Source organism: Protopterus annectens, chromosome 12.part0 (assembly GCF_019279795.1).
Source record: "Protopterus annectens isolate FY-2018-M chromosome 12.part0, PAN1.0, whole genome shotgun sequence".
Taxonomy (NCBI): Eukaryota; Metazoa; Chordata; order Ceratodontiformes; family Protopteridae; genus Protopterus; species Protopterus annectens.
In genome coordinates, this window is record NC_056746.1 from 299,585,377 (window position 1) to 299,598,380 (window position 13,004).

Here is a 13,004-nt window from a genome sequence, read left to right on the forward strand (position 1 = left end):
GCCAGAATCAGGCAGTCGCCCAAGTAAGGATAGGTTTGAATTCCTTGTAGCCTGAAGTAAGCTATCACTGGAGCCAGAACCTTGTGAGAATACTGGAAAGTAGATAAGCCAAAGGGCAATGCAGAGAACTGATAATGAGAATTTCGATACTTCCTGCAACTTAGCCTTATAGGCACATGAAGGTAAGCTTCCTTGAGATCTAAAGTTACCATCCAGTGATCTTTGCCCAGCAGAGGTAAAAGCTGTTGTAACGTCAACATCTTGAACTTGGGAATGTCCAGATAAGTGTTGAGGAGAGATAAATCCAAAATTGGTCTCCACGTGTTCCCTTCTTTGGTACTAGGAACTTTCTGATACAGGGACTGGCTGAATGGCCCCATCTGGAGTAACTGAGAAATTTGCTTGTGAGCCTCTTTTCTTTGTGGAGGAGGACGTCTGGCATGCCTTTGAAAGGGGGCAATGTATGGAAATAAAACCTGTAACCGTGGTGAATGATATCCAACACCCATCTGTCTTGAGTAATTAAATCCCAATTTTCTTTGAAAAGAGACAGTCTTCCTCCAAAAGGAGCTGCCAGACGAGAATCTACTGGCAGCTGAAAAGGCAGGTCATTGGGTCTGTTTAGAAAGGACTGACCCCTGCCCTCACCAGAAGTCTGAGCAGGTGAACTCCTGTTCTAGGCCTGGGAATCATAAGCAGGATATGTCACCCCTTAGCAGGCCAATTTCTACTAAAGGCTGCACCTGCAAAAATCTTTAACAGTTTGCATAGACTTAGCTTTGTCCTCCATTTTCTTTAAAACTGCTTCCACAGGCGAACCAAACAACACATCAGACTGTAAAGGAGCATCCAAAATCCTTGTCTTAACATGCTCAGCTAAATTCTGATCCCTCAACCAGGCATGCCTGCGAAGAACAGAACTAGTGGCAGCCACCCTCGAGGAGGCTTGTACAGCATCAAAACCACATTGCAAAGAATGCTTACCCACTTGTTCAGACACATGAACTAAATCCAGCAACTCTTTACACTCAATACCAAAGCATCCACCTTAGATTTCAATTGTGAAAGGAGATAATTTTGATATTTTAGCATGTGAAACTGACAATTCAACGCCCTCATGGCTAGAGTGGAAGAAGTATACACTTTCTTTAGGCCCCTGAGAATATAGTACCTATCAGGTTTAACAGGAGCAGGAGGCAAAGAGTCAGGGTTCAGGGAAGCCTCTGCAAAAACATCTTCCACCACATTCAACACAGGAGGAATAGCTAAGGGCCTATGTTGGGGTAAAAATAAGAATTCCTAAGCCTTTTCCTGGAATCAGAGTAATCTTGGCCTTCCCATTTAAAGTGTTCTCTCATGGAATGCAGAGTCTCTGAAAATGAGAAATCCTCAGGAGGAGAAGCTGTAGGTGTGGAATCATCCACATCAGAATCAGAATAAGGTGGAAACTCCTGCAAGTCTTCCTCTGAATACTGTTCCAAACACTCAACCTCAGGTTCCACCCTAGGCCTCTTATCAGGCGGAGGCATAGAGCCTCTAATCATAGTAATTAAATCTTCTGCCATTTTAAGCATATGTTTCTTAGGCACAGAACCTGAAGTGCTAGGAGAAGCCCCCACTGAAGCTGAACTTGGCCTACCTCTCAAAGAAGCTTTGGAAACAGTAGGAGAAGCTCTAACTACCTTGGGAGGAGGGGGAAGAACAGTAACCTGAAAGCCCCTCAGCCTGGCCTACTTCCTGAGAAGGCACATCCTGTAACAAAGTCTCTGCCTGAGACTCCAAAAAAAACTCCAAAAAAAACCTCCTCCACTGCTGAGCCTTCTAAAGGACGGCGTCTGGGACTGCGGGTTCATCAACCCTAGGCCCCGCTTTTTGTCCTTGCGCTTTAAACACTAACCTGGCACAGTCTAACATCCAACAATAAACAAGGTATACACAAGGTATGGTAATCCCTATGAGGTATCTGTTTCCCACAAGAAATACAGTTATTCACTTTTTCTGACATCCGGTTAAATACTGAGTCTGAAACTCCGAACTTTCTTCAGAAAAACGCCAACCTTTCCTGCAAAAAAACTGCAACTGTTTCTGCATGGACCATGCAAAAAGACTGAGATATGCGCGGTATCATGCGCAGTACATGCTTCTGTATTGGCGACGTCGTCTAATGCTGCGACGCCAGACATATATCTCTCTCTGTATCGGGCCGACTGGACAGCGGACTACCCAATGGTTAGGACTGCAGCAATGTGGAATGAAGAACATCAGCAAATTTTTTCCTAGGGAAAAAAATTTGCTGTTCCAAAACACATACACACAACACAAGCACACCAAACAAACAGCAATCCACACACATACACCTAAAATCTTACGCCTAACCCTACACTAAACTATACACACACCACTAACTATCCACTTACCTTAACCCAAACCCTAAACCTAAGGTCCGTCACTATCGCACACTCACCTCACCCGCTCCCTAACCCTAACTCACCTAACTTTTAGTTATGTACTCACCATAACTTCAGATGTTTGGGATCCATCTCGCCTACATTCTGAACTGATGGGTTCGGAGCCGATCCCTCGGCTCCGACTCGGCACGCTTATGCTATAGAGCGAGGCCTCCAATTGGCTGAGCTATCTTTATCCCAGGATGCACCACTACTAATCCCCCAGATCTTGTTTGTCCGCATTCATGCACACATGCACAACTTGGTTATATAACATCGTTAGATGTTTCAAGATGAAACAGGATTCGGACCTTCTGATATCCTCTGATCTCCAAGGAAGGAGGAAGGAGGGTGGGTTATTGGGAATGTAGGAGAGATGGATCCCAAACATCTGAAGTTATGGTGAGTACATAACTAAAAGATGTTATGTGATCCTATCTCGCCTACATTCTGAACTGATGGGACAGTGTCCCCAGCACCTAAATCCTGGGTGGCTCATTGGAAAACACTCCTGAGCACAGTGGAACCAAATGAAGCTCGTCCTCTAGATGCCGCATCTAATTTGTAGTGGGAAATGAAGGTGTGCGGGGAAGACCATGTAGCCGCAGCACAAATGTCACTAATAGCAAGCTTAGAATGAAATGCTACCGAAGTAGACATAGCCCTTGTAGAATGAGCCTTGACAGAGGTGGTAAGCTCTTTGTTAGAATAAACATATGCTTGAGAAATACAGTCCCTGATCCATTTGGCAATAGTGACCTTTGTTACAGCATTGCCCAATCGGTTATCTGCAAAGGACACAAACAACTGATCTGTTTTCCTTGTTTGTTTAGTCCTGTCTAAATAAAAACGTAACTGTCTGTGGACATCTAGTGTGTGGAATATGAATTCCGCTTTGTTAGAGTATTTTGGGAAAAAAACTGGGAGCTCTAACGATTGTTGTAAGCAGAAAGTAGAACAAACTTTAGGAACAAAGGAAGGATTTGGTCTGAGGGATACTCTGTCTTTATGAAAAACCAAGTACGGGGGTTTCACTGACAAAGCTTGAAGCTCTGAAACTCTTCTGGCAGAAGTAATCGCCACCAGAAAGGCTGTCTTCCATGATAAAAACTTTAGATCACATGTGGCTGCTGGTTCGAAGGGGAAAGAAGTCAAGGCGCGTAACACTATATCGAGATCCCAAGAAGGTGCAGGATGAGAAATTGGAGGTCTTAATAGAGCAGCACCTTTCCAGAAGGTCTTACACAATCTGTTGCTCATTAAAGGTGGGTCTATGGATTCATGGAAATTAGAAATTGCTGCCAATTGTACTTTGATGGTAGAAACTGAAGAGCCTTGATTGAAAAGAGAGGTCAGGAATTTTAGTACTTCTGCCACGGGAATAGAAATGGGGTCCAGGCCCCGGAGTTGAGCCCAAATAGCAAACCTTTTCCATTTGCTAGAATACAGTTTCTTTGTAGCAGACTTATGGGCCGAAGATAATATGTGTACAACATCTGGATCCAATGTATGACTCCTGACTATCGTCGGAAGAGGAGGAGCCAAGCCGTCAATTTTAAGGTGTGTAGGGACTGGTGGAATAGTCCCGACTGATGAACCAGTAGGTCTGGTATCCGATCCAGAAACCATGGACCTTCCAGGGCATGTTTCCGAAGATAGGGAAACCACACTTGACGAGGCCAATAAGGAGCAATCAAGATCATTTTGCTCCCCAAAAGAGATGCCTTTTGAATCACCTAGGGGAGGAGTGGAACTGGAGGGAAGGCATAAAGCAAGCCGGTGGGCCAAGGATGGACTAAAGCATCCATGGGGCTCTTCCCCGGAGCCTGGATTAGGGAGAAGAATTCCTTGCACTTCGCATTCAGAGGAGTCACGAAGAGGTCGCAACACGGAACTCCCCATTCGTTGAAGATCTGACTCGCCACTGTCATATTCAGAGACCATTCGTGAGGGGAGAGGATTGTTCTGCTCAACCTGTCGGCTATGACATTGGACTTGCCCGGTATGCGAGTAGCCACTAGGAAGCGTTTGGTCGAGACTGCCCATTCCCAAACTCTCATGGCTTCTCTGCAAAGAGGATAGGATCTGGTCCCTCCCTGTTTGTTCAGGTACCAGACAACTGACATGTTGTCTGAGTGAACAGCGATTACGCCCTGTGGGAGATAATCGTGAAGGGCTTGAAGGGACAGGAGTACTGCCCTCTTTTCTAGGATGTTGATATGAAGAAGAGACTCTTCCGGTTGCCATTTGCCTTGGACTGACCTGCCCAGGGAATGCCCCCCCCCACCCTGTCTGGGAGGCGTCCGTGGTCAAAGTGGCTGCCGGAGGAGGAAGAACAAAGGGTCGTCCCTGGTCCAAGTTGGAGGGCACTAGCCACCAGCGGAGGTCCCGTTTGCAAGATTCCGTGATCCATATGAGGTGATTGAGAGGGAGTTCCTGAAAGGACCACCGAGTTGAAAGAAGCCACTGGAGGATTCTCATGTGCAACCTTGCCAAGGGGACTAGAAGAACTGTGGCAGACATGGACCCCAATAGCTGCAGGACCATTCTGGCTGGGGCTTTGGACCTGGGAAGTAAGGCTCGAACTTGATTTTGTATGGTTTGAATTCTGTCTGTAGGTAGATAGACCCGCATTTGGTTTGAGTCTACCTCTACCCCTATGAATCTTATTCTTTGAGATGGCCGCAACACAGACTTTGGCCAATTGAAGGCGATTCCAAGGGAATTGCCCAGTGAAATAGTGGCTTGTAGGCTCCACAGAAGTAGATGCTTGGAGGTGGCAGTTAGGAGCCAGTCGTCTAGGTACGGAAACACCTGGAATCCTAGACTTCTCAGGTGAGCAGTCACTACTGCCAAGCACTTGGTGAACACCCTGGGGACTGTGGTGAGACCAAAGGGCAGCGCACGGAACTGAAAATGACTGCCTCCTAGGCTGAAGCGCAGATGTCTCCTGGACGCTTGATGTATCTTGATATGATAATACGCATCCTTGAGATCTATGGAGAACATCCAAACACCCTTCTCCAGCAATGGGAGAATGGTTTGTAGAGTGACCATTCGGAACTTGGACTTTCTGACTGAACGGTTTAGGATGCTGAGGTCCAAAATAGGCCTCAAGTCCCCGGTCTTTTTTGGCACCAAAAAGAATCTTGAGTAGGTCCCTAATCCGATCTGGTCTGCGGGGACCGGTTGGATGACTCCTTTTTGCAGCAGCTTTGAAACTTCTGAGGCTGCGGTATCCCGTTGACTGGGTGGCGGGTCCGGGATTTTTTTGAGCTGAGGGGGGGGTGAGAGAATGGGATGGAGTAACCTCCGGCGATAATCCGAAGCACCCATTGGTCCTGAGTGATCCCTTCCCAGGCCTTCAGGTGCTTCGAGAAACGACCCCCGACTGGCTCTGGAGCAGCACAGCCGGGCAATCCCTCAGGGACTATGAAAGGCTGGAGAGCCACGAAAGGACTCGCAGTCTCCAGTGTTGTGAGGGCCTCTGCCGCCTCTGGGACGGCGTCTTCCGGATGAATTTCCCCCTCCTCTGCCTCTGGAGGGGGAACCTTCCTGCTGAGAGGGGTAAGGCTTCTGCGATCTACAGAACCACATTTTCCCTCCTCTTTTAGCCTTGGGATAAGGCCGAAAGGGAGTGGAAAATCGTGCCCCTACGGCAGTCAGAGTCTTACCTTCCTGTTCACAGCGGGTGTGTCTTTTACCTTGGGTCCAAACAGGGAGGACCCATCAAAGGGGGTGTCGGCAAATGAAAACTTAAAGGCCTCCGCAAAATGACACAGGTGGAGCCAGGCTGGTCTCCGTAGAGCAATGCCTGTACCCGCCGCTCTACTCGCCCCTTCGGCCGCATACGAAATGAGCCTCATGGACGAGTTCAAAATGGACGACATTGTAGCCAGCTGAGAGCCAACCGTCTGGGCCAGCTCCTCAGGCAGGTTACCCAAGACGGTATCGGATAGCTCCTTAATCAGATCCCTCTGAAATCTCGTAAAGTGCGTCAGGTAGTTCAAGGACCTTAGTGTAAAGGCCGCTGAACTAAGCGTGCGCTTTCTGTACCGATCCATGCTCCTAGACTCCTTATTAGGAGGATGGACGGACGTAGAAGCCTCTGCTACATCTTGCTGGGTAGCAGATGCCACCACCATAGCATCTACAGCCACACCTTTAGTAAGGAACTCTCTATCGGGGGCGCCGAGAGAAATTTGTTTGGACGAGCGGGCACCGGTTCCACAGAGTCTGGGTGTTCCCACGCCCTTCGACAGATCAAATCCAGGAGCTCGTCGAAGGGCGGAGACACCCAGGAGGCGGAGGGCTGAGCCCCGAAGGCCTTCAGGAACACCGACTCATCAGCAGAGGGAGGTTTGGACTGCCAGCCGCCTCGTTGTTTTAGGGCTTCCAGGATGTCTGCAAAGGAGACATCATCCGAGGACGACTTGGGGGACCCTTCTGCATCATTGAGATCAGTGTCAGATGTCAGAGACTCATCAGGGGAGTCAACGTGCTTCCTCTTGCACGTTCTCTTCCTGGGAGGTTCTTCCGAAGAGGCTTCAGAAGGACCTCCAAGAGGGGGAGAAACCCCAGCGGGGGTAACCTGAGGCCCAGGGGCTCCGCTGTCTAAGGACAGGGGGACTGCCAACGACCCAGTCTCCAAATGTAGGGACGGAGCTGGGGAAACTGTGGAGGTAGCCAAGGAAGATTTGGCTAAAGCACTCCTCATAGCCCTGAAGGCGGGACCACCAGAATCCAGGCAGGGTCCCCCTTCTGTGGCCACGATAGTGGACGGTACTCCCGCTGCCGACGCACCAAGAGGGAGACTTGGGACCGAAAGCATCAATCCCGAAGCCTCCCCCCCCAGGGCCGAAGGAAGAAGTCCGTGCACTGAACTCCGACCCAAGAGCCGGAGTTGGAGCAAGGGTCGGGCCCGACCCTAACACCTCCACTGGTTTCACCAGCACCGGCTCCAACGGTGCCGAAGCTGTTGGAGGAGGAAACAGTAGGGGAGTGGACCATCGGCTCCGAAGCCAAATGGGCTGGAGCCGAAACCATCTTTTGGAACACCGGAGACTGGAAGAGCCGAAGGAGCACCCTGTCGATGTCCGAATCAGACATCTTGGATGATCTCGAGGATACCGATCGGGCCCGAACCGATTTCTCCATCGGCTCCGAAGGGCTCGGGGACCGGCTCCGAAAAGACTCAACAATTATCGGCTCTGAGGAAGGTTTCAAGGAAATTTCCTCGGTGCCGATAAGGACTTCGGCTCCGAGGGGCAAGAGTCTGAGCCGATAACCCTTATCGGCTCCAATATCAGTGGAGCCGATGAGGGTGACCCGCCTCTCAATGCCCCAGACCTTCTCAATGCCCCAGACCTCGGCTCCGAAACCAGAGGGGTCGAGGCTGGAGGCATCGAGGCAGACCGTTCCGACCTCGGCTCCGAAGTCCGTGGAGCCGATGGAGAAGTCTGCTTAGTTTTTTTAGCGGTCGGTTCCGACTGACTGGTCGGAGCCGACGCTTTCCTCTTTTTAGAAGGAGACTGAGAGGAAGATAAAGCCTCCCTCAAAGGAAAGCTTGATTAATCCTTTGAGGATTAATTTGTTTTTCCTCTCCTGGAAGACTCGAGAAGAAAACACATGGCATACACTGCACGACTCTTGCAGATGTTTAGCACCTAGGCAATAGACGCACGAGGAGTGGTCGTCCGTTATGGACATTTTGAAGCCACACCTTGTGCATTTTTTAAACCCGGAGGGTTTGTGTTCTTTTGACATAATCAGCCAAAACAAGTTAACCACAACTGGAAAAAAAGGGTTTGACACACAAGAAAAAATATATCACTAGTTTAGTGTTAAATTTTAAACTAAAGCCCCCTTTTTTTTTTTTTTTTTTTTTTTTTTAAACAAGACGAACTGAAAAAAGATAAAGAGGTAAAGAGGGTCAAGACCCTCTAACTTAAACGGGTACTTGACCCACACACAACCACTAAGGTAGAGAAAGCACAGGGGAAGGCCCCTCTAACTTAAACGGGAACCTTCCCTGACAGGAAATAACACGAAAACCTCAACTAATATTCACAAAAACACTCGTATTCAAAGAATAGCCGTCAAAACAGCTTTTGGATTTAATTGAAGCAAAATACTGACAGGAAAAAAGCCTAATAATTAGTACTTAGCCCAGCCAATGTTGAGACCACGTCCAAGCTCTGTAAGCGGCAAACGAGATCTGGGGGTTTAGTAGTGGTGCATCCTGGGATAAAGATAGCTCAGCCAATCAGAGGCCTCACTCTATAGCATAAGCGTGCCGAGTCGTCACGTCCACACAATCCCACACATACCTAACCCTCGCCCTAACAAACCTAAACCAGACCCGTAACTTTCCACTACAGCGCTGAAAATACCGAAACAGACAACCGAAGTCTTTCCCTAGGAAAAAATTTGTTTTTCTGTTGCTTCAATATTTTCGTCTTTCACTGAATAGGGTTCGATATTAGAACGTTCGAAGTTTTGAAACTTTGATGTTCTAATATAGACCCTAATTTACATAGGATGCATATCTTGCATCTCTCTTTTTGAGAAGCAAAATTAAATGACCTTATGTGGTAAAATTTTGCAAAACTTGATTACAACCTATGGATCTTGACTTCTTTGCTAATGTGTCTATAATTTTCCCATGACTGTTCTACTACTCTGTTTTTTAAATGCGTTTCTGAATAGTATCCCAAATCCCTACTGGAAGGGGGATGAGTTATGTGTTACTTGGTATTCAAATTTTATCATAAGATGTTCAGATTTTTGGCTGGATGCATCTACTTTAAGGGCCTTAACCCTACTGTAACTTATAACTGTTCTCAACGTCTACAGGTTGAGAAACTCTTGTCATACCAAACAACTACAGAAGACTACCGCTCATTACTGTCAGGGAAATGAAGGGGTAAACCAACAGTTAGGTTGTGAAAGATCTTCAAGACTTCTTTCCCTGCAGCCTGCATACTTCAACACCTCCTTTAAGGAGTTGCACTCATCTTAGGCATCCTATAGCCATGCTGGGTCATTGCTAGGATTTATTTTCCAAACTGGCTGAATATCTGCAAATTAATGGCATTGCCAAACATATGGAACAAAAAAAGAATGTCTGAAAAAAAATGCAATACCTGCACATCACCATTCTGTGAATATTCTATCAGCTGTTTGATTTTTGAGCAAATAAATACAAGCCCTGCAGTGCTTCTTTCATTGCAGTTGCTGTATTTCACATACTGTACAGACACAAGTTAAGAAGGTGACTGAAAATATGGATACTAAACTCAAAGAAACAGTATTAATTAGACTGGGCTGCTTTGCCATGAACTATCAACTGATTTCTTAATACATTTTACCATTTACGTTCAATACTATGCACATTACATAAGGGTATACACTACATTTTACACACAGTGTCTCGGGGGGGGGGGCATTCTTCTACAATGAATGTGTCATTATCTTTAATACCTAAAGCATTAAATGTGTAAATATTATTCAGAGCCCTTGAAAGGAAAAAAAATAATTATATGTTACATACCTTCTCATTTAGTCGTGAAAAGTCAGTATACCTTCTGAAAACAACCCAGCTTTCGTGAGGAACTTTTCTTACAAGTATCTTGTAAACCTAAGTTTAGTAAAAGAAATTAAAATAAAGTTTATCTTCTGCAGCCATATATTTTTTAAAAACACATTTTGTAAATCAAATTATAATTGCACCTTTTACCTTTTTGAGGGGTGGGGCTACCCATATATTTACAGAATGTAAAGGTCTACCTTCTACAAATCAAAGTAAAAAAATATTCCAGAGTTTAAAATTTCACAGTTAAAGAGGACTCCTCCTAAATTATCACAACATAATTAAGAAACAGGCAGTAATGAGACTACAAAAGTATAATCGCAGCCATTTTGACATCAGCTCAAATATAATTTTGGCCAAAACAGCAAATACGTTTTCACCAAAATGATAAAATCCAAAAAAAATTACATGTTTCCAGAGTATAGCTTTATCAAGTATAGCTTTATCATTTCAGATTTCTATATTTCTTTTTAATTTTCTTTGTTGCTTGGGGGTACTGCACTGGTTGCCACAACTGCTCTTCTGGATTCTTTTCATTAAACCTCTCTCCCAATAGACAGAGCATAAAAATAAAACATGAACAGACAAAAAAAAAAAAAAATCCAGCAGATTGCAATATTTTATTTTTTTCCCCAGGAAAGAGGTACTTTACATCATTTGAAAGAACAGTGATGACCAATGAATGAATACAGATTCAGTACTGCTATTACTATGCCATGCCAAAAATAAACACAAAGGAAGATGCCACCATGTTTGAAATAACCAAGCTATGTCAAGTGTCAGAAAGGAGAAAACAAAGACTGAGACTACCACGATTTAGCCCAAGAACTAACATTTCCAAGCCTGACTGGTCCCTCTCCTTTACTTACAGGGCTGGGCACATCAGGATCCCTTTCCAGATCTATAAAGTCCTCACAAGGTAGAAAATCTAATAAAATTTTACACATGCAAGCAAAATGAAGATCACGTTGTGTACAACTCTGCAAGGCTAACCAGGATTGTGGTTGGGGGATAGCAGGCTGAAAATGGTAATGAAGATGGAACTGCCAATCCAGAAGTACAGAGCTATCATCTCCAGGACTGGAAGTTCCATTTTCCATTACCTAGAGAACAATGCCCAAACGGGATCCTCAAGAAATAATACTCCAGATTGTAGCACTGAAGGAAGACTTGGATCTGGACATCACATCCAGGTTTTGTCTTTCAAAAGTGTTCAGTGATGTCCACATAGCCACTACACAAATATCAAATGATACATTTTCAAAAACTGCCTGTGAGGTAGGCAAATATCTAGTAGAGAAAGCCCTGAGCTAAAATACTAAATGTTTATTAAACAAACATTTGTCTCGTCTTAGATAAATTAAAAAAACAGCTACTATATTTCTTATATACACTGCCTTCTTTTGTTTACAATACAAGGAGTACGAATAAAAAGTAAAAAAGTGTCAATACATAAATCACATTTCCTAATACAATGCATTTCCTTTATGTCATCTTTAGTGTTATCAACCTCCCAGTTTTCCATCTGCTTCTCCTCATTGTGGAGTCTTTCCTGTTCCCTCGACCTTCTCCACTATTCTCGGAGGTCCATTTCTCTGCTGCACTATTTCCTTTTTTCTTTCTGAAATACCCTTTTCCCCTAGCTACCCAACTACCCCTCCCTACTTTGTGTTTTGCCTCTTCCCTATTCCCCTTTAATACTTTTGACTGATCTGGTTTCTGGGTCCAAGGAAATCCTTATAGCACATCTTTCCCCATACATGTTGACGTTCACTTAGGATTTTTTCCTCACATTTTCAAAGTTTCACCTCTATTATTTTCATCAAGGTATTGCCATAAAGATATTCTTGGGTCCCAAATGTGTCCGATTCTCCAGTCTAGTTGTTACAATGCTAGATTTTTACCCTCTCCAGAAGTAGTCTACTTTTTTGCTATTCCTTATTTTACCTCCTCCATAAAAGTACAGTTGTGTACACTTACCATAAATGTAGATGTTAAAGTGTATTCACTGTTGCAGTCATTACATTTGGGTAATCTGCTGGCAGGTTGCCCTCAGTCAGTCTGATTAACAGTCTTGGGTCCTACGTCTGTTGCTGTCCCTTCTTCCATGACGTCAGGTCATCAGGCGTATAAAACATGCAGCCGATGTCATTACATCAGTTTTTCTTGCCCAGATGTCAGGTGCCCCCCCCTAATGGGGAGCAAATAAACACAAAAACGCAAAAGTATACCTCCAACCAAAAGCAAATATACCAAAAAGGCTTTTAAGAATAGTAAAGGAAAGTAGAGGCATAGACAGAAGAAACTAGGGGGCTGGGAGGGAGGGTAACCAGGACTGCAACAGTGAATACACTCTAACATCTACATTTATGGTACGTGTACACAACTGTACTATGTTCTTCATGTTTCACTGTTGCAGTCATTACATTTGGGTGGATTCCCAAAGCTATGGTTGGGAGGAGGAGTTTATACAGCATTAGGGTCAGCTACAAGGCCCTGCATAACAGCAGTGGCAAAGCCAGCTCTGGATTTAGAGAAAATTGGTAAATTATAATGCTTGGCGAAAGTATGTACAGAACTCCAGGTAGCAGCTTCTAGGATATCCCTGGTAGGGACACCTCTGAGAAAGGCTGCAGAAGTAGATGCAGCCCTGGAGGAGTGAAATCTGATCCCCGAGGGATATGTTTTCCATGGTGCTTATAGCAGAAATGAATGCAATGGCTTATCCATTTAGAAATGGTTTGTTTTGAAATAGCCTTCCCCTCTGCCCCTGCAGCAAATGCTACCAGCAATTGTTCAAACTTTCTTCGAGATTTAGACCTGTCCAAGTAGAATCTTAGTTGTCTGTGCACATCCAATGAATGCAGAATCCATTCCCCTTTGTTCTGTGGATTGAGAAAGAAGGTTGGCAAATGAATGGACTGATTAAGAGCCACAATGGAAACCACCTTGGGCATGAAGGATGG

The 13,004-nt window shown here is 45.2% G+C and overlaps 1 protein-coding gene across 2 annotated transcripts in view; it reads right to left on the reverse strand.

Annotated features, from left to right (window-relative positions):
• The window catches only part of SNX16 (sorting nexin 16), a 696,777-nt gene that overhangs the window by 520,368 nt on the left and 163,405 nt on the right, over positions 1–13,004 (reverse strand). For both annotated transcript variants that reach the window (XM_044089372.1, XM_044089373.1), the window contains exon 3: positions 10,000–10,086. In XM_044089372.1, the coding sequence (XP_043945307.1) occupies positions 10,000–10,086 (87 nt within the window). The remainder of the gene's footprint in view (positions 1–9,999; positions 10,087–13,004) is intronic.